This window comes from Amblyomma americanum, chromosome 8 (genome assembly GCF_052857255.1).
Source record: "Amblyomma americanum isolate KBUSLIRL-KWMA chromosome 8, ASM5285725v1, whole genome shotgun sequence".
Taxonomy (NCBI): domain Eukaryota; kingdom Metazoa; phylum Arthropoda; class Arachnida; order Ixodida; family Ixodidae; genus Amblyomma; species Amblyomma americanum.
Genome location: NC_135504.1, coordinates 37,089,920 through 37,112,447, shown reverse-complemented (window position 1 = coordinate 37,112,447; position 22,528 = coordinate 37,089,920). Strand labels below are relative to the sequence as shown.

General features: G+C 51.7%; 1 protein-coding gene and 1 non-coding gene across 2 annotated transcripts in view; both read right to left on the bottom strand.

The window, feature by feature from the left end:
- Positions 1–1,019: 1,019 nt before the first annotated feature.
- Positions 1,020–1,090, bottom strand: TRNAG-GCC (transfer RNA glycine (anticodon GCC)). The gene has a single exon. It is a non-coding gene; the product is annotated as a tRNA-Gly (tRNA).
- Positions 1,091–21,249: 20,159 nt separating this feature from the next.
- The window catches only part of LOC144100212 (membrane metallo-endopeptidase-like 1), a 7,492-nt gene continuing 6,213 nt past the window's right edge, over positions 21,250–22,528 (bottom strand). The window contains exon 2 of the mRNA XM_077633230.1: positions 21,250–22,528. This exon is cut by the window's right edge and continues 893 nt beyond it. Coding sequence (XP_077489356.1) covers positions 21,373–22,528 — 1,156 coding nt within the window. The 3' untranslated portion in view covers positions 21,250–21,372.

Here is a 22,528-nt window from a genome sequence, read left to right as displayed (position 1 = left end):
CCTCAAAGGTGATGGTGTGTGATGTGGAGTCGGTCAAGAATGCGGCGACCGGATGGCGTTTGTGATAGGCGCGTATATTGGTGTACGAGATAGGCGTCTCGGAGTTCCCTATAGGCGTTCGCCACCCCAAGGTCCAACAAACGCTGGTTGGATGTGGTAATGAATGGTAAGGTCAAGAGTCCGTTTGATGACTTTGCAGTGCATGACCTCGAGTTGGTCCTCGTCGTGTTTGCGCATGATAAGGTAAGGAGGTAAATACAGAATTCTACTCGTTACAAAGGCATGTGCCAGCCGAAAGGCATCTAGGCTTCGATTCGTAACCCCTCCCCCCGCTTATTGGAGACTCGGCGGACCATGCGACCCACCTGGTCAACATACATGCGGAGTTTTGGGAGTGTTCTGTCCGGTCGTTGTTGATGAAGGCCGAGGATGTGGATCTCCTTGGCCTCTCTAATCGGACCCGAATCGAGTGTGAGGTGAATTAAAGGCCGTTGCGGGCATTCCAGTCAATTTTAAAAGCTCGCAACCGATTAGGGCGACACCTCATCGAACGGCGTCCCCTACCCCGATCACGTCAGTGGGCAGACTGGGTGCTCACCCAGTCAAGTACAGAGCTGCAGATGCCCCTCGAAGGAGGCCCTCCAGCCAGTAGTGTGGGCCGGTCCTCAAGAGATCGTGCTTAATGCGTGGTTTATCACTTCGCACCTGTACGTATACGACCCCTGTGATGTCACGCTACGAGGTTCAAGGGGATCAACAATGACGTCATGAGAGCCAATTGACGGCATTCTTTTGCCGCCCCCCCCCCGTAACTTTGATGACGACATGTGGCTGTCTTGTCGAATAAGTGCTGAAGTATAGTTAGATGCGAGTATGCAAAAGTTGCACACGCATTTTGGACCCGTTTGAAAACTTTTCAGAACCATTACATTCAAAATTCGATTTAAAAAATCAACTGCGTCGGCCGGGAATCGAAGCGAACCGTTGTACTGAACATACAATTTGAAAAAAATACTGCCTGCGTCGGCCGGGAATCAAACCCAGGCCACCCGCGTGGCAGGCGAGAATTCTACCACTGAACAACCGACGCAGATACCTAGAGAGTTGCGTTGCTCTCACAATAGCTCGCACGCACCATGAAGATTTAATGACATTGCATTTAAATATCAGCACAGTTCACGATTCAACAAAGCACCCGAAACGTGAACCGATGCCACGCGCACGCCAGAGGGACGGTGCTGCGCATGCGCTGCGTCAGCCTGCATTGTTACTACCCACTTCAAGATTACTACCCAATTACCGCAATTACTACCCACTTCAAGAAAGAAAGACAAATTTTCCCAGAACCACACAGATCTCTAAGTAAAACACGACAAGACAGCTGGCGGAAGCTCCAAACGGAGACTTTCTTTAATCCGTACATGTACTCTATATGATTCCCAGAGCAGTTTAGTCCCGTTTGTTCTCTCTGTGGACACCATAAGGCAGACACACCACACATCCTATACTCATGTAATCAAGACAAGCCGTCGAACAGTATACAGCTCTCTACCCAATCGTAGTGGGAGGCCGCGCTGCTCAGCTCGGACCCGGAGGTTCAACTCCGAGTCAGTGAGCGGGCCGAAGAGGTCCCCGAACGACATCGTCGGTCGGCCACCTGGCGTCCGACCTAGAAGAGGAGCCCACCGCGGAGAGAGAAACGTCACCCCAACCCGCGCCTAAGACCTCTTCTTTAATCAAGTTTTCCTCCTCCTCCTTATCCCATCTGTTAATCTGCTACGCGCGGGCGTTTGAGAATGTTAGTGGATTACGTAGATTGAGCTGTCCCGTTAAGCTAGCAGACCGCAGACCCATTTCCCTCATGAGTGCCAGGAACTGCGGCAGGTAGGCGCCGCCGTGGTCCTCAGCGTTCATGCAGTACTTGTACATGTCGAGGGCCTTGGCAGCCACGGGGAACTTCAAGGCGCCCTTGATGAGCAACTCCCTGAAGATTGCGAGCCGCGAGAATGCCATGTCGTCGACGGGCGTCTTGACGTGCTCCCTGCGGTTCGTCGGAGGCAACCAGGAGGAGCACACGAAGGCGGAAAAGTCCTCGCACGGGTCGATGCTCCTGTTGAGATATCTCGTCAGGAGCTGCGCGTGCAAGCGGCAGGGCAGTGTGTCGCAGTGCTTCGTCTCTGGTAAAGACGGGGTGTGACCCCCCCAATAGAAACGCGATGAGGGCCGCGAGCAGCAAAACCGTTTGTGAGGCAAGCGGCCCCAGCGATGGCCCTTTTCTTCCCAGGAGTGAGCTGCAAGAAAGCCGGGAGATGGAAGGGGAATTTGAAAAGGTTGCGTTGTAATGGAACACGGCGAATGTACGAAGGGACACGACACAACGGCGTCCACAGGACTTCTTACGGCGGGGGGGGGGGGGGGGTGGCATTCGATGGGTGGTGATGTGCCTGTGCGTGCGTGCGTGTGTGTGTGCGTGTGTGTGTGCGTGTGCGTGTGCGCGTGCGTGTGTGTGTGTGTGTGTTCTATCTAGCTATTGCGAGCGCCCAGAAACATGCACAGAAAGAAACCGGCTGGTACGGCCCACTATCTATGTATACGTAAATGCGCCTCCACAATGTGATGAAATCAAACAGGGAGGTAAAGCGTGGAGGGGCGATTGTGCTAACTCTTTGCGCCAAATCCGTGTCTAATGGCAAGAATGTTTGCGCAAAAAGTAGCACACATATTCATAGCTCACTTTGAACTGGCGTCGAAATCTGTTTTCCGACTTTAACAGGTCGGGCAATGGTGCCCACACGTTTCAAAAATAGGAAACGGCAGGTCTTCCGCTCTAGACCGGAAGGCGGATAGTGTGAGGGAAGCTTCGGAGAGAAGATAGTGCAGGGGAAAGGGAGGTCGACGGCGGTACTTAACCTAGGCGGCAGGAACGCTATAGAGAGGGGCTTTGCCAGAAACCGCCCTAGCTGGTAAACGAACAAAACTGACCACGCAAAGCACTCACTCTAGCCTTGGGCGATGAGCGTCCGGCAGGGTACCCGTAGCTTCCGGTGCACATATCCGTCATGCCTTTCCTGCCCCTAGAAATCCAGCTGGTCTCCTTGGCAGACGTCAGAAAGGAGCGACGGCCGCTTCGAGTGCGCATATCCTCCGCACCAGCAGACCCCTTGAGGCCCGAGGCCGCCGGAGCGTCGGACAGTCGTCCCCTTGTGGGCAGTGGCGGATGCTGCTGTGTCGCGTCTAGCGGTCCAGCCGCCGCAAGCCGATCTGGGCCGTTCGCCATGGCGTCGCTGGGCTCCGTGTGCGGTGGTTGCGGCGCATTGCAGTTGGTAGGAGAAATATTATGCGCGGACTTGCGTCGAAGGGAGTGGGCAGGGGCACCGCCCGACGACGCTTGATGCTGCGTTACCGTTGACGCTGCACAAAAAAAGCAAGGACGAAATGTTACCTGGAAACTGCTTTGTAGCGTAAAAGCGATCGGACAAAGTCGAAAGGATGAATGAACAAGTTTCGGTCAGGAAATCGCACTGGACCCTATTTTTTAATCAAAGAAAGCTAGAGGCATGGTGTAAATAGGACTGCACCCCCATTACAAACCCTGCCAAAACCCATTTCTTCTGCTTGACTTTAACTAGGATGTCATCAGCCAGCATTTGTTCCGTCACCCACTCTGCCCTCTTCTATAACGCTGCACATCGTTTTCCTTTTAATAGGTGGCTGCGTTGACAAAGTTGAAGGCATAGCCTCAACGCGTCTGCTCCATAGGTAAGTAGCGGTAATATGTAGCTGTTACATAGTTTCTCTTGAATAATAATGGTAACCTCCCATTCATGATCTCGGAGAACCTGCCAGATGGGTTCGTTCCACCCCATTCTTAATCTTCTAAAGCCGGATACAACTAAATAATGGAGTGGCTTTTCCCTGTCAAAGGACCCCTTTCCTGCCAAAGGCGTCGGCCGATTCTGATGACCCTGCTAGCGTAACAAAGCAGGGAGAGGATTATAACCGAACATGAAGGGAGGGGACTATCACCATTTAATCTGCCACTATCTGCATTGTCGCGCTCGCAGGGTCATGAGAGTCGGCCGATATCATTCATTAATTCATTCATTCTATGGTTTAATTACATATTAAATTATACATTTCTTTTTATTTTCCTTATTTCACACTGTTCAAATATGTATATGTTAATGCATATAAAAGTGAATTGCAATGGGCAGCTTTAGAAAGATGTACAAACGAGAAGTGATGATCGACTGCATTCAACAAGTTTGCGCATAGTCGTTTCAATTCCGCTAATCAAACTCATGAAGCTTCTTTTAGGACATGATTGGTTTAGGATACAGAAACGAATGCATTAAGCCTGGCTACGAAGCGAACTATCGTTCAGCCCCACTGTATTTACATTAATAATGCCATATAGAACTGAACAAACAATAGGGAAACTGGGAAGGCGCTTCCTCCTATGAAATAAATGTTGGGGGGAGAGCGCGATATCCTCTGTTCCGCGGTACCCGAGTCAAATGCTTTCTCGTAATCTATGAAAGCTATATATGGGGGTTTACCACCTGAATGAAACGTGCGAATATGGTCTATATTCGACTACCCTTTACGACAGCCTTCCTGACAATTTGGTTGACAGAAGCCCAAGGTTTTCATGACTATTAGCGATTACCTTTGTAAGCAAATTGTAGGCAACTATGAGTAGGCTGATTGCTCTAATTTTTTAAGTCCTTTATGTCCCCTTTCTTATGGATTAAGATGGTGTCAGCGTTCTTCCAAGCTTCCGGTACCCTCGAGGACATAGGGCATTGCGTCTACAGGGTGGCTAGTTTTTCTGGCGCAATCTCCTCTCCGTCCTTCAACAGATCTGCTGTTACGTGATCTTCACCAGCAGTCACCCCCCCCCCCCCCCCATTACATTTCTTCTATTGTCTCTATAGTTCTTGTTCCGTTATTGGGAGGATGCCCCATTCCTGTGTGATACTGTCTCTCTCATTAATGTTTGATTACATTTTCTGCTGTATAGATTTGTGTAAAGCTCTCCGGATACTTTATCATCAGATCTATATCTCTAATGGCATTGTCCTCTTTGTCTTTTAACGCATATATTTGATTTTTGCCTATTCCTAATTTCTGCTTGACCGCTTCAAGGTTGCCTCCGTTCCGCAAAGCATGCCCGACTCTCTGCATAATCAACTTTATGTCGAATATTTTGCGTTAACTACTGGTTTTTACAGCTCTACCAAAAAAAAAGATGTGTGTGTGTCTGGGGGGGGGATATTCTGTGCAACCATCCTACCGTCTACTTCTACTGCGCACTCTGTAATGAGAGCTGTTAGATTATTTTCCATTGCTTGAACATTAAGGTCGTCGTCGACTACTAAAGCCGAATAAGTGCTGTGCAGCGAGACCTTCATTTCGTCTGCTGCTGTGGTTGGTCAGCTGAGTAATAAAGGATGCCGCGGACCAACGAGGACCATGTCCCATTGTTACCAGCTGCTTTTTTATTTAAGTTGCATCCTAACTGCCGCTGTTTTTTAATAAACTCGGAACGATCTTCGTGACAGATGTGTAACCTAAAAGTCGTCCGTTGTCCGAGCTTTTCTCGTTATACCTGAAAAAGAAGCTATCTATACGAGCTAAATTTTTACTTCAAGAAATATGATGTTTCTGGTTCGTTTAACACAGCCAAACATTAAAAAGCTGATCTCGTTTGCTGTTGCGACTGGTTAGCGGTGTAGCAGTATACGTCGCGGACCATGCCCCATTGTTACAAACTGCTTTTTTTAAGTTGTATCCTATTACAACCCTTCAACTGCCCCTGCTTTTTAACAAACTCAGTGTTGCCGGTAAGGGGTTCTGCAGTGTCGCCAACATAAACGATATCAGCGTGAGAGGAGTGAAATTTGCTCACCCGTTACTCTGTCCATCTTGGAGTCCGTTGCCTCGTGGGGCCGTTCTTCTGCCACCGGCTTCTCTTCGGTAATTCCGCCCGCCGCTCCATTGATCTGCTCTTTCGAAAGCGACGCCTTCTTCCCCTTGGAGCTCTTCTTGGACTGCTCGCCGCCATGGACGGACGCCTTCCTGGCGGTGCTCGCGTCTTGCCGGTCGGGCGTGCGTTGTTTCTTTTTTCCGGCCATCTCGCAAGGTTTTTGCACTGCATGGACATCACGGGTATTTGAAACGTCTGTCAGTAATAACTGTTCATCATATATCTCTACGTTGACAACTGGGGTTTCGGAGGAAGGCACGTTACAGACGCGCGCGCAGAGCACTCTACACTTAAACCCGAATCACAAACGCGTTCACTTGTGGGACTGGTTTGTCTGTTGGATGTGATTGCTTAACTGCGTCATGACTGAGATCCTACGTACAGCTGCAGATAGAAGTAAATAGAGCATGCTGTTCATTGCAATCACGCCTTCCCTATTGGAAATGAAGAGACACTGTTCATTGGAGAAAGCACGAGCGTCAACTACCACCATGCACATATTATGGCTGTAAATTTAAATTAGCAACGAAAGAAAAGTGTTCGCACGCGGTAGCGTTGCTTCATTTACTTTTGTCCCCTCCTGTACGCTGGCGCAGCACCACCTTGAAAGTTGGCGCTGCGGACGTCACCGGCGCCGACGGCGCGAAATTGAGGAGCTAAGAGCTCTCTAAAAAAACTGGAAGATTATTTCAACATTGCAAGCACTTTTTGTCGTACAGGGCACTGTAAGAACTTCATGTTGCAAGAGGCGTTATTACAACGTACACAGGTAGCAGAAGGCACTGCGTCAAGCATTCACTGCTCAGAATGCGACGCATTATAGGGTAAGTATCGGAGCTATGAAGACCCTACCACGCTATACCCTACACTCTATGGGGCCCACAAAAACAAGGCCTAACTGCAGCAAAATCTAATTTCTACTGGCAGGTGAGGCCGCTAATGTTGAAATTGAAAATGGTTTTGGGGGAAAGGAAACGGCGCAGCAGCTGTCTCACTTCTCGGCGGACAGCTGAACCGCACCGTATGGAAAGGGATAAAGGAGGGACTGACAGAGGAAAGGAAGGAAGAAGTGCCGTAGTGGACGGCTACGGAATTATTTCGACCACCTGAGGATCTTTATCATGCACTGGCACCGCACCGCACGCGGGCGCCTTTTGCGTTTCGCCTGCATCAGAACGTGGAACGTGGCCGCCGCGGTCGGGTTCTAACGCGGGTACTCCGGATCAGTAGGCGAGTGCCATAACCACTGCGCCACCGCGGCGGGTCGTTCCGTTGCCACATGTTGCGCTAACTGACCGCGCAATAAGAAACCCTCATTGAAGTTTGCCGAGCCGATCGCGGGCCGCAACACAGCGTAGCGAAAAGGAGGAAGGATTTTTCACGCTCAGCCGTTAAGCAGCCGTGTTTTCGCCACGCCACCTGTCGTCGCTTCAGCGTTCCGGTGAAGCCACAAATGGCATGCGTCGAGCCTAACTCGCATATGGCGAGAGAACCTATAGGCAAGGAAGGCTATCGGCAAAATGCGCGCCTCTCATCGTTGCAGATGTTGACTCCCTATGTCAAGACACAAACGTCGGGGCCTCAGTGGTCTTGCGACTGCCAACAGCCAAGCGGCTGTAGGACGGCAGCGCCACCTGAGTACTTTGAGTGTCCTTGTATAGGAGGCACTGGCAGTACCAGTATGCAGAGTACCTCCAACACCAAATGCAGTTTAACTCCGGGAAACACACGTCATAAAGCTGCCGCAGAAAAATTCAGGTGGTCATAACGGAGAAAAAAAATGCTAACCGTGGGGTACAACTACCCGAAGTGATAATACATGGAATATAGAGGACGCCACAGTGGAGGGCACCGTAATAATTATGAAGTGGCGTAGGCACTGTCACCATTATGCCGCAAAATGCTAATTAGCGCCCTCCACACACACACTTATTAATATTACGCGGGTGGTTCACCCTTTCCAAGTCCGGGAAACCATTGGCGAATACGGCCCTCCAGGCCTGACCGATCAGCTGGCGCTGAAGGGGGAGCACTTTCTGAGTCAGCTTCGCCACCCACTGCTCATGGCTGAGTTACTGTGAACTCTACGCATTACGTGCAGTTTACACACTCACACGCACACATAAGTGACCGGCAGGAGCTGCGCTCTGCCGTCAATGGCGTTCTCCGGTCTCCTAGCGGCCCCCCATGCCTGTCAGCCAGAAAAAACCTTCCCGCTCACCACCGATGTGTCAATCCTTCAGCCCGAGAAGGGACGATGCCAGACCGAACCAGGGCAGGGCGAAGAGTCGGTCAGCAGGGCTGGTCACCGTGACTGCACCGCAGGACGGAATATCTTCTTCTGCTTCGCCGCGAGAGAACCCGCTCGCATGCCCATATAGAGCGCGTGGTCAGCGAGCAGACCGCGCTTGGCTGCTGCTTCTTCCTTGTCACATTCAGTTGAGCGTTCGGTGGAGAAATAAATTTCAGTGAAAATATTCATCAAGAGATCTCCCCGACTGCTGATAACGAGGTGTAAAGCATGCATATAGCGGGTGTTCCATTCAACATATAAGAGGAGCACGACAGGGCAGTGTTACATTCGGGCGCTCGCCCGTCTGTTTTGGCAGCGTCGTCAGCGAAGCTCACCCGCTGGAAGCCAGCACTAAGCTTCTTCGGTATGGCTCCGAGCCACGCGATAAGAATTCGTCCCACGTTCGAGATCCGAGTACTGAGAGCGTCGCCCAGGTGGATTCCGGGAACCAAGCAGGAGGAGCGAGGGTCCGCGGAACGCCGCCGCAGCGAGCGTCGAGCACCTGACAGCACCGAGGGCTGCTGCACTGTTTGGGCTCTTGGCGAAGCGGAAAGGCCGCCGCAGGGATCGAGCGGCACCTAATCCCCAATGGCTGTGACTAAGCTGAGGGAACCAAGGTGGCCTCATTCCCTGAATACGGCAGCGAGGTGGCGATCGTCGTCGGCTAACCCTCGCAGGCATGGCAAATGAGGAAGCGATTCCTTTTGGCTGCTAGACCCATCCGTGCGTTCTTGTCCGTGGCGTCGACTGGCATCTAAAGAACAGGTGTCGGCGGTGCTTGGAATCTTTCCGCTGGCTACGAGATCATCTCCCTCAGCCGTCGACGTGGACCCAAGAGCATCATCCTTTCTCCCTGGCTCGACACGTTAAGAGGGCGTGTGCCTATGTACGTTGGTGCGTGTTTGTGCGTAATAATATAAGATAGGCCACTCGCTCCCTGACCGAGACGTCCTCAACCTGGAGAATCTGGGGAACAAGAACTGCATAAAACTGGAAAGCGAGTGCAGTGAAAAGGGTGCTCCTCTAGCGTGCTCCTCTTCTCTTCTTCCATGTAATGCTCAGTCGTGTTCCCTTTTGGGTGCTCCTATTGTGTGCTCCACTTAGGGATCATGCTCCCTTTTAAGGCTCCTTAAGCCTCCTTTTAAAATCCTCTCTTCGGAGAGAAGTTCGTTTTGATCTCTATGTAAATAATGTAAATAGACCCCCAAGTCTTCTTCCTCCCATCATCGAACGCCTTTAACTCGTCGGCAGTCCTGTCCTGATAGTGGTGGCGGTGGTCGGAGCAAGCGTCGTCCCCTGACCCGTGGTCCCGTCGGGAGCGACTCCGAACCCCCATCCAACAGCAGCTATGAACGGGCAGGGCTATCGAATCTAGCGGACGGAGGAGAGTAAGACAGAAGACTGGCCGGGGCGGCGCCACGACCTGAGAGTCGGGGCCTAGCCATTTACTTGAGGTCGACCTCCCTGTACGTCCCTTCGGCTCCTTCTTTTCAAGCACCGGTTAGTTCCGCCTCCCATCCTTCGCCGTTGCCGCTGGTCTGACGTCATCTCCACGGACGTCACCCGCTTGCCTTTGTCAACCTCCCTTCCATTCCAGATGGGCTGATACTGACAAAACTTCACTGAGCGCAACGGTAGGAGATTTGAGACAAGTCATCTAGCGTGCCGCAGGCCGTGGGGACATTTTGCGACGCCAGCCCGGTCTTGACTGTATATCCGGGCTATCACCGGACCTAAGCTGAACCCAAGCTTCTTTAGAGCATGCGTATACGACTGGTGGCCCATTCAACACATAACAGGTGCACGCAACTTCAACCATATTTTTGGCCACTCTTGTGATGCTTCGTGCACCGCAGAAAGACCTCGATCAATGACCTTTCCTGGAAGCTGTTGACCGCGCCAACCAGAAATATCGTGCCCCCGCGGAACGACTACCGTATTTGGACATCGCGAGAAACAGCTCAGGAGGCAGGCGTACGACACATGTTGCCATATGGGAACTAAGGCCTCGTCACGCTTCCGAGCCTTTAGCCTTACGTCACCCGCAGGATTTAACTGTATACTCGTGTCGCAGAAAAGCTGGTGTCGGTGTTGGCCGTGAGCGAAAAATGGTGCACCTCGATGGACACCTGAACCGCACCGTAATGGAAGGGTTTTTGCTTCCCTTACGGCGCCGTACGGGTATCCAGCGAGAATTGTGAGACAGGCGTCATTTCCTTTCCTTAAAACCAATTTTCATTTCATTTTCCTTTCCTTACGGCCTGGTTCGGGTGTCCACCGAGATATGTGAGACAGGCGTCCTTTCCTTAAATTGTCCAATGGGCCACGCGTCGCTCCGAACAGGCGATGGCGCTCCGTGCACTCCTTGGCAACGTGGCAACGCGCTGTCGCGTCTCACTCAAAGACGAAGCTTAAGCGTCCTCCAAATTTTTTGAAGCCGCCGACCACTCCATTCGTATGAGGCTAATTAACCGGTTTACGCCTCCTGTAGTACGTCTCCGGTATGCTAAAAACGTCTACTATGATCGGAAACCGCCGACGACTCCATTCGTACGGGGTTTAAGTACGCGCTCCGGCCATTACGACCCCACCGGAATGGAAAGGAGTTAGACAAAGGCAGCTGCCGGCGGCTACGGAGATGAAGGGGAACAGCAGCCGTCGGCAACTGCTAAGGATGGAAGGCAGAACAGAGAAACCAAGGTTTGAAAAGGAGCCGACACTCCTCCTATCGTACTTTCTTATTCTACTTTCTCTCCATGAAGCCTCCTTCCAAGGTAACTCTCGTTGTCCTTCCTGGACAACTACCCTCCGGGTTGCTTCCGCTGCAACCACCGAACGCTATCGCCATACCCTCCTCCTTCCATAGTAACCATCCTCCGGTCGGGTTAATTCCTTCGCTCTTTCGATACCCTCCTCCTTACACGGTAGCCACCCTCCGGATGGTTCCTGTGGTGACCACCTACCGGTAATACCTTCCTCCTTGAGCAGTAACCACCCTCCCCCTGGTGCCCATGGCAACAAGCCCACCGGTTACGCCGACGACCATGACATACTACTACTACCGCTACGCGATACCCAGGAACGGGCTCTTAGCAGCTATCGCTGTAAAAACACCTAACCATGCACCCACTCGCGCGCCATGAGAGCAGTGCTCTCAAACGAGCAATTAATCAACGAATCACGCTCTACTAGCCGAACTGTATGCTGCCCAAGTGACAGGGAATGTGATGCATGCAGAGCAACCAAGCAATTGAAAATTCGCGTCCTTTCTATTGCGTACTATAACGCCAGTGGCATCGACACGGTTCGCGGTAGGGATATATGAGGCCTATAAACATAAAGCTGCATAAGTGTCGGCAGGCACGGCAGCTTCGTTGATCAGCCGCGATTCGTCCTCTCTCGATACCTTACTGGAACCCTGAAATGATTTCGATGGGCATATTCTAGTGTAACAAATACTTACGGGTGATCGTTGCGGGTTGTGGTGGTGGTATTGACTATGTACAAGGAGGTGTTTGGGCCCAGGCCTTATGACCCAGGTCCCCAAAAATCAAGGTGGAGCTCCTATTCCAGAGCCCCAATAGCGTCTACAGCCGCTCGCGCCATGGCGACCAAGGTCTGTTGGGACTGTAGCTAGGTCATGGCAGCTGGCCAGCGCCGCCTCCCAGGCTTCCCGAGAATTTTGGGAGATGGACTGGGAAAAGTGGGGATTGGAAGGGCAGGCCCAGACTATGTGGAAAACGTCCGAGGATGTCGCTCCACACAGGCTGCAGCCACCATGAAATTTTTAATTTAGGTGTTTCAATACTGCAGACACAACATTGCATTTGTAAAAATTTTGAGAAGCAGCCGTTCGTCTGCTCTCCGGAGACTCTTAAAAGGTTCCGGAAAGCGACATTGACTGTCCTTATGATATTTAGTGATGTCTTTGAATGTAATTAGAGATTGAGTAGGCTCGGAGTAGGCTTCCAGATCAAGTGTGAGTGCCCAGGCTCTCACACTTGTGTGAGCGCGCGGGCCGCCTGATCAGCTAACTCATTGCCCTGGAGTCCCTGGTTGCCGGGAGCTCAGATGAGGTTACAATTTGGAGGGTGGCTGGACCGACAGCAATTTTGTAGGATGAGCCAGGCGAGAGGAGGTATCCAACCCAGCTCATGGTTCCGACAGGCCCCCTTCGAGTCGGTAACGATGTGTTTCACTTGTGGGAGGGAGAGTGCGAGCGCAATCACGATTTCCTCCGCGTGTGTTTTGCTGTAGGCGCGGAACGTGAGTCCTGCCACTGTGGTGGTGTTGTGGACCACTGCTGCGGTGAACCACCCCCCACGGTAGGGGCCGGCTATGTCCACGCAGTACATGTGCTGTTGTCGACCATAATGTCGCTCCAGTGCTTCCGCATGCGCCTGGCGACGGCCATTGTGATGTGACATGTTGCGGGGAATGGGCCGGACACTGAGGGCGCATCTCCAGGGTTCGGGCGCTCGTACCCGTTCCTCAAAGGTGATGATGTATGATGTGGAGTCGGTCAAGAATGCGGCGACCGGATGGCGTTTGTGATAGGCGCGTATATTGGTCGACGAGATGGGCGTCTCGGAGTTCCCGATAGGTGCTGACCACCCCCAGGTCCAACAAACGCTGGTTGGATATATTGGGAAGGTCAAGAGCCCGTTTTTTGATTTTGTGGTGCATGACCTCGAGTTTGTCCTCGTCGTGTTTGCGCATGTGAAGGTAGGGAGTTGAGTAGAGAATTCTGCTCGTTACAAAGGCATGTGCCAGCCGCAAGGCATCTTGGCTTCGATTTGTAACCCGCCACGCTTATTGGAGACTCGGCGGACCATGGGACCCACCTGGTCAACATACATGCGGAGTTTTGCGAGTGTTGTGCCCGGTCGTTGTTGGTGAATAAAGAGGCCGAGGATGCGGATCTCCTTGGCCCCTCTAATCGGACCCGAAGGGAGTTTGAGGTGAATTAAATACCGTTGCGGGTATTCCAGTGAAATTTGAAAGCTCGCAACCGATTAGGGCGACACCCCATCTAAGGGCGTCCCTACCCCGATGACGTCAGTGGGCAGACTGGGTGCTCACCCAGTCAAGAACAGAGCTGCAGATGCCCCTAGAAGGATGTCCTCCAGCTAGTAGTGTAAGCCGGTACTCAAGAGATCGCGCTTAATCCGTGGTTTATCACTTCGCACCTGTACGTATGCGCCCCCTGTGGTGTCGCGCTACAAGCTTCAAGCGGATTAACAATGACTTTATGAGAGCCAGTTGACGCCATTCTTGACGCCACCCACCGTAACTTTGACGACTGTGGCTGTCGTGTCGAATACGTGCTGAAGTATAGTTATACGCGAGTGTGCAAAAGTTGCACAGGCATTTTCGACACGTTTGGAAAGTTTTCAGAACCGTTACATCGAAAATTCAAGTTCAGAAATAAACTGTGTCGGCCGAGAATCGAAGCAAACCGTTGTACTGAAAATGCAATTTGAAATCGAACCCGGGCCACCCGCGTGGCAGGCGAGTATTCTACCACTGAACCACCGACGCCGATACTGTCGCAGACGCGTTGCTTTCACAATTGCCTTCACGAACCATGAAGATTTAAGAACATTGCCTTTAAATGGCAGCAAATTTCACGACTCCGCCAAGGACCCGAATCGTCGTGAAGAGATGCCAAGTGCACGCCAGATGGACAGTGCTGCGCATGCGCTGCGACTGCCACTCTGAGAGGCTAAGCAAGGGAGTTGTGTGGAAGGGGAAATGGAGGGAGGAAGGAACGAAATCAACACGCGTTGCGGCTTCGATAGCGAGAAGGTGGTGATAACTAGACAACACCGCTCGATACTTTCAAGAAGGTGTGGAGATGGAAGACAGATGGTGCAAAGGCGCTACCTCGCAAGGGGCTGCAAAAGTGACAGAGAGGAGCTGGCGGCCCCGTTTCGATGGAGCTAGGCGAAACGCAAGACGCCCGTGTGCTGTGCGATAACATTGCACGTTAAAGAACCCCAGGTGGCCGAAATTGTTGAAGGATACAGCAAACACGGCAATTTTTCCTTCCTTAAGTGCTGAGCAAGCGCGGTATGTGAAAACGGGCGGCCACCATGCAAGCCGGCAGCGGAGGGCTACGTGCCGCGACAGATGCAGAACCTAGCTACGAGTGGCGTCGGATAGTTGGGGACTGGTCGCTGTTCACATCATATGGTGTGAAGGAGGAGGGACTTTCGTGGAACATTACCTTAATGCACTTTAATAGAACACCTTAGCGGAAATGATTGAAGCACACCTCACCGCACAATACGAAGGACTATCAGGCACTGAAACGGGACGTTTCATCCTAAAGAGGGCAGGAATACAGTATGAAGTAATCCGTGCACTCGCCTTGCCAATTCCAAGACACGTGCACGAACACTTAATAGTCCATGCTCTGCCCAAAAACATGCATCCACACTACGATACGGACAGAAGAAAGGCTAGGGCAGAAAAACTTCACGAAAGATTCCCAGTTCAGAAAGACATGGCGCATGTGGACGTGGCAGGACATGCGTACAGAGACGCCTTTTCCCTGGCAGTTGACAACCATCGAGGTTCTCCCCTCGCATCGCCGACAATCGATAAAACAAAATTTCCGGAGGAAGCCGAAGAAGCTGCCATAGATTTAGCCATTACCTCCACCACTGCCAAATACATCATCAGCGACTGTAAAACCGCACTTCGAAATTTTGCAGAAGGAAGGGCCCACTCCGCAGCCATCAAAACATTACAAAAAATCTCCAATACCCGCCAGATCACCTTGATCTGGGTCCCCGCCCATTCGGGCCATCTTGGAAACGAGGCACCGCACCAATTTGCCCGAGGATTCGTAGTTAACCGGGAGGTGCGCTACCCCGAGCTCAGTTCGGCCAAGGAGCGAGTGACGACCCACTTCAAGAAAGAAAGACAAATCTTCCCAGAACCCCATAGATCTCTAAGTAAAATACAACAAGTAAGTTGGCGGCAGCTCCAAACGGACACTTTCTTTAATCCGTACCTGTACTCTATATGGTTCCCAGACCAGTTTAGCCCCGTCTGTTCTCTCTGGGGACACCATAAGGCAGGCACACCACACATCATATACTCATGTAATCAAGACAAGCCGTCGAACAGTCTGCAGCTCTCTACCCAATGGCAGTGGGAGGCCGCGCTGCTCAGCTCGGACCCGAAGGTTCAACTCCGAGTCACGGAGCGGGACGAAGAGGTCGCCGAACCACATTGTCTGTCGACCACCTGGCGTCCGACCTAGAAGAGGAGCACACCGCGGGGAGGGGAACGTCACCCCAACCCGCGCCTAAGACCTCTTCTTTAATTAAGTTTGCCTCCTCCACCTCCTCCTATCTGTGAATCTGCTACGCGCGGGCGTTTAAGAATGATAGTCGATTAGGTAGATTGCGCTGTCCCGTTAAGCTAGCAGACCGCCAACTATTTTTACTGTCGCAACTGCAGGACATAATTCCGTCGATTATCAGCTGAACATGCTACCTTGTTGAAAATTGAAATATTTGGTGAAAGGAAATGGCGCAGTATCTGTCGCACTTCTCGGCGGACACCTGAAGCGCGCCGTAAGGGAGGGGATAAAGCAGGGACTAAGAGAAGGAAGAAAAAGGCGCCGTAGTGGAGGGCTCCGGAATAATTTCGACCCCCTGGGGTTCTTTAAGGTACACTGGCATCGCACAGCACGTGGGCGACTTTTGTTTCGACTCCATCGAAACGCGGCCACCGCGGTCGGGTTTGAACCCAGGAACTCCGTATCAGTATCCGAGCGCCCTAACCACTGAGCCACCGCGGTGGGTGAACTATCTCGTTTGAGCTCGCAAATTTCGCCGGATGCGGTACTTATAGGCGGAGCAGCACTTACTTGTTCTCTTCCGAATAAATTTAGGCAGCGAACCTTAGGAGAGGTCTTCGTTGAAGCAAAGTGAGAGAAATATATTAATTTCAACATCTTTAGACATAGTTAATGCTCCGTCAGTTACAGTCTCATGCTCAAGTAACCCCATACGCGCACATTTTGGCCATGTTGAACGATGAATACCCATGGAGTGACGACCAGCGATTGGCGTCTGGGTTCCGTCAAGGCGCACCACAATTTCGGCGTTACTCAGTCACCGCACCTCGACTACTGCTACCGAGATGGCTGCTCTGCGATCAGCATTTACTTACCTCCAACAACCGCCAACAGCGTGGGTTATTTTCCGTGACTCTCGGGCTGCATTACCGTCTATAAATTCATCAGGAAGCCTTCAGGAGCCGATCATCGATCATTTAAACAGATTCCGCTCCGAGGCCTGTGAGCTTGGCCACCACGTTGTGTTGCAGTGGTTACCCGCTCACTGTGGCCTCGCAGGCAACGATCACGCTGACGGTGCAGCGTGGTCGGCGCATCGCAACACCACCTTGCTCCTACCTACACCATTTTCTCGCAGTGATTGCGCGAGGCTTTAAGCTAAAAAATCCTGGCATACGCAAAGCTCTTTGTGGTGTGATCCGCGGCATCAATATAGAGCCATTCTACGCATCAACTCCACTTGTGACTTCCGCATGCCGCGCAATCTAGGTAGACGTGATCAAAATTGCCTCCACCGAATTCGCCTGGGCGTAGCCTACACTAAATCCTAGTTACAAAAAATTGGTGCACCAAGTAGCCCTCTGTGCCCCACCTGTGGTGTGCCCGAGGATCTAACACATTTGATCTCCCGCTGCCAACTCTTCAACGATCATCGCAAGGCACTTTTAAGTGCTTTACGACTCCGACAGGACGGCCCCGTGCACCTGGAGCATGTCCTTGGACCCTGGATGGGGCCGGCTTCGGGTGTGCGCGGGACAAAAGCATTTTTAGTGTTTTTAAGAGACACAGGTTTGGTGGACATTCCTTGACAATTGTGCCTACCTCGTAGCACTAGCACAGCCAAACTTCTTGCACTAGGCATGCACAACACCATTCAGGAACTAGTTGACGCGCACCTTCAGACACAGTACCTTAGACTTGCCACGAGCACCACTGGCCGCCATATACCCTCCTCAGTTCGCATCAACATACCCGCTAACCAGTCAACCCTTATTGCCATCCCTCGACACATCCATACACCTCTCGTTGTGAAACCCCTTCCTCGAAACGTCCATCCCCAATATCACATCCCTCGCCGCGTAGCTCGCGCTAATGCCCTCCATAAATATTATGGGCAAGCCCACGATGCCGTTTGGGTAGACACCGCATGTACAGCGCATGAAGCGGTAGCAGTTGCCTACAATCCAACCCTACCTCACCCCCTAACTCACCGTCTTCCCTCGGGCTCTACGCCCGAGGAAGCAGAGGAGACCGCCATCGCCCTAGCCCTTGCACATTCGGACGCCCAATACATCTTCAGCGACTCCAAAACGGCTCTGTCCAACTTTGCCAGGGGCAGGATTCACGCCCCTGTCTGGCAATTGTTGAATACCCCTACCGAAAATTTACCGCGCAGGGTAGAGTTTCAGTGGGTGCCGGCTCACTCTGGGAACCCTGGAAACGAGGCTGCGGATAAATTGGCCCGAGGTCTGATTTGCCGGGCTCACGACAGTCTCGATCCAGGATTCTCGAGGGAGCGGGCGCACACCTTTGCGGAGCTCACGCAAATACCCCGTTTGGACCGTCGGACTTACCCTCCTCCCCACCCCTCTCTTACGCACTCCCAACAGATCCTAGCTCTTCAGATGCCTCCAGACCGGCTCTCTGTCATCCCCTCAGCTTTTATCCCACTACTGCGGCACATCCCCTGCATGCTCCCTATGCGGTGACCCCCACGCCACACTTTCCCATATCCTTTTCGGCTGCCCTGCTGACCCTCCCCCGCGGGGACAGCACGCCATCTCGACCTGGAAGGACTGGGAGGTCCTGCTTATGTCTGCAGACCCGACATCGCAGCTTGCTGCGGTGACTCGGGCTGCCGACGGCGGTGACTCGGGCTAATTTGCTCAATAAAGTTTTTCTGTCTGTCTGTCTGTCTGTCTTTCTGTTGACAATTGTGCGTGCGTGCGTGCGTGCGTGTGTGTGTGTGCGTGTGCGTGTGTGTGTGTGTGTGTGTGTGTGTGTGTGTGTGTGTGTGTGTGTGTGTGTGTGTGTGTGTGTGTGTGTGTGTGTGTGTGTGTGTGTGTGTGTGTGTGTGTGAGAGATTTCACCATTCACCCTTTCATTTTCTCTTCTCCTTTTCTGTTCATCATTCTCTTCTCTACTCTTCTCTTCTTTCACCCTCACCTGGAGTAGCATGCCAGGCCGACAACCAGGCAGACCTCTCCTGATCCATTAATGTTCTCCTCTCCTCCTCCCAGTGACAGCACTGACATCCAGGGGATGTCCCTGCGAAATCTTGATGAGGCATACAAAACACCCCAGGAAGTGCGGATAAACTCCCGCAGACATCCCTAACATATCCTTATATGGCAGCACTTTCTGTATCCAAGGGACGTCCGTAGAAAGCGCCTGAGTACTTTCATAAGCCCTAACAAGGATATATTGGTTACTGCACAAATTACGGTGAATTTCTCTGCAGATTTAGATGCGCCCTAGTGAAAAGAACTTGCTCGGCCCACATGAAAAATATTCGCAAGGCGTAATTTACATTTTCTGCGATTTAGACGCGAAGAAAGAAATGACTGCAACTGATTGAGGGAGAGACGAATTTTAATCGTGTAGTTCCTAGGCCCAGTTCCGACGTTTTTAACGGTAAAATTCGCACGTGTAAGGCAAGTGTATGCGAAACACAGATGATACTACAAAAAATGTTGTGAACCAGAGGTCACGCAACGTAAACGTATTGAGCATAGAACCACACGAAAAATTTCCATGAACTTAAATACTCCAAATCTAAGACCCTCTTTTATGATCCTGTAACTCGTGCACGTTAAAAAATAGTTTCATTCAGTTATGAAGCATGGCAGAAGGAAATACCTGGGCCTCCACACCCTCTCACTTTCGTGATTTCTCCGCACCCGCCCGTATTTTCTCTTGTTCCTTCAATTTCATTTTTCCCCTGATATTTCCTTCTGCCATGCTGTTTAATTCATTTATCCCCGTTTTACACGCCAACCCAGCCAGTCATACCACGCTACCTGCCACATGTGGAAACAGCCTTTCAAGCCAACGTCTGCTCTCTCTCTCTCCACGCCCCACACTCTCGTATTGCTTCTGCTGAGCTGGCCTATTTCCTCCCACAGTTTTTCAGGACAATCGGCTAATCCTCTTTAGAAGCCATCACCACTGGACAAGATTCACGCTCCCCAGCCTTTCATAACATTGTCCTGTGCAGCATAGAAGCTTCACCCAAACAATTGCAAGAATACCGCGCACCTGTCAAATAGCGGCCACCCAAAGTGAGGACATTGTAGAAGCCGCCTTACATTCGTAGCCCCATCACATTGTCGAAACGGGTTCTTCCGTACGAGACCATCAAGAAAGCGAACGGGCAAACTAACCTCATCTCTGTCAAATTTGGCCTTATTGCGATTCAAGCGCCATTGAAATTTACTTACGTACTATTAGCCTATCAGCACACACTGACCGAACGGGGGTATCTAATCGCGCAGAATATGTTCTCGCGTTTGCAGCGGCCCAAACGGCTGACAAAAGCAGTTTTTAGTCACCGAATGGAACAATTCCAGTGCCACCTTGGCAGCGCTGGTTCCCCATACGTGGTGGTGCTGCTGCAAGCAAGCCCGGGCCGGGCCCTGGGCTCAGCTTAGCGGGCCGGTCTGGGCTCAGTAAAGCGATAATTTAGCGAGCCCATAGGCCGGACCGGGCCCGGGTGGAGCTCCAGCTTTGAGCCTTCGGCCCGGGTGGTGCCTAGGCCTTATCCAGACTGAGCACATTGCAGGTATCAACATGATGAATGTTTAGTAACCAGCGTACTGAGTCTTCAGAACCATGGAATGAACCAAGTGAACCGGATCATTTATTTAGCTCCCATAGCCGAATGCTATTCCATAGGCCACTATACCGCTGATGGCGCCCAACTCGCGAGGTATATTGGACAGAGGTAACCATTGGCCATTTGTAACTTGCGGTGGTGATGTCAAGGATTCGCCACGTCGTCTATTTGCCATGAACGTTTGGTGGTAAAGAACTGCGATCCTAGTAAAAGCAAGAAACAAAGAAATTAAGTACTGAAACGGTTTAAGAAAAAAAACGGATCCAATTGTTAAGGTACAAAAATACAAGCATCTGTGAATCCACTGCTCGACACTACCAATATATCGATCTCGGTGAAGAAAACATTTTGCTGAACGTGAGCTGAACACAGACACTTGGAGAAACGTAAACAGCGTTGTAGACAGTTTGACAGCGTGGGGAAGACAATCGCGTATTGTACGCATGCAATTGATCGGTAACCAGTCAGCTTGGGTAGTTGAAATGCAGCAAACTGAAGAAGCCACAACGACACAAATGCGCACAGCTGACAGTAACATACAAGACTTCATGGCCACGTCCCAGCTGTACGGCCATAACACAAAGCAACAAAGGCCAGAATAAAAAGCAAAGACTAAAAATTGGTCCAGCATTGCTCCTTGTGTAAACGACTAGTACGGTGCTCAACGCTAGTGGCAGTGTACGCACAAAGTGCCCAGACTATCGAGAGCTGCAACCCAAGCTGCAAAGATAATGGCCGGATATTGGAAACATATTGCCAAATGCTGGTCCTACAAAGGACTAATGTCAGACCATTCTTTCCAATATTGGGACAACACTAAGCGCTTTCAAAGCGGAATTCGTCACCTTTGGATTATGCTTGGATTCGAGATCAAGCAAATCGGAAAGCGCATGCTATTAGTGACGTCAATTTTTGCACATTTTGTGCGGAGCATAATGTGTTCTCCACTGGCACTGTCCCGGAAGCACAATGATATCTAACATGATCACATTATTTAAACAAGAAACATAAATTGTTTCAGGAGTGACTGCATGCTCATTGAACCACGGCGTAGACTATGATGGTCGTGAAGTTCTGTGCAGTGAATCAGGTGAATACGAAACGGTATCTCAGGAATGGTTCGGGGCATCCGGAATTTGGTAGGTTTCCGCTGGAACCGGTCAACCGAAAAAATTGCACTTTTTCTGTGGATTCATCTTGGAACCAGTGAGACAGTCGAATGCGCTCGCGAAGGCCGCAGAATTGCGCACGATCTTGTTACAGTCTGCTGCCAAGGCGCTCTGGAAGCCGCGTATGGTGCAGGACATGTAGCACATGGTCATGAAGAGAGCTTTAGCGGGCGAAATGTCCTCCGCGATATAAACAGCGTTGCCGTTGTCGGAGTCTTCCATGGCAGCGTATGCAATTTCCGTCGCCGGCAACTCCGGAAACACGCTCGCCAAACCGTATGAACTGAGGCAGCTGTCTCTCTCCTGGTAGGCTTTCCTCGTCTCTTCGGAGAAAATGCACTCCACCTCCGTGCCGTTCGGAAGCCAGCGCACGCCCTCTTTGTCCAAAGCCCTGACTAAGTTGTACGCCAGCAAGTACCCGAGGCCGCCGAAAAACATGGAGTTCGTGCCGCCACTGTAGTAGAGCGGAGGATAGACCATATAGGTGGGTACATCAAGCGTGTCCAGAACGTAGTCAAGCCTGGGGTAGGACGGCGGGAAGTTGGATGGAAGCTTCAGAGCCTCCCAGTACACCTGCGAGTCGTTGATGCTACGCACTCTCCAGCTGGCACGGTGCATGACCCTGCGTGCCTGGATCCAGAGTTCGACGAACAGTTGCCCCGTGCTCGGGTATTCCTTGTAGATTTCCTCCAGCGCTTCGTTGTTCAGCAACTGCTCCTCGGGCCACGCACGCATCTTCACAGACCTCAGCTTCTCAATGGCGACGCGTTTGCCGTCGTCGTCTAGCCACGATGCGCCCTCCACCTTCTTGACGGCAGTGGAGACCAGCTTCTGGAATCCGGCGGCAATGACTTCCCGGTCCTTCTCCTTGTCGTCGATGGCGACTTCGAGGGAGAGGACAAGCGCCCTGTACGTAGATTCGGTGTGGAAGCTGCAGAATTGGGAACGGTAGACTTCGACCTTGTGCCTGGCGCCAAAGCGCCTCAGGAGCATCCGGGGCTCGCCTATCGGCACGAACATCTGCACGAACGTCCAACCGAACAGGCTTAAGAGTCGCAGTCGCTTGTAGTCACCGAGGAGGCCCCCAACGGTCTTCAGGAGGTTCTCGTCGCTCAGATTTACGTCGTCAGTGGCTGCTAGTTCTGGA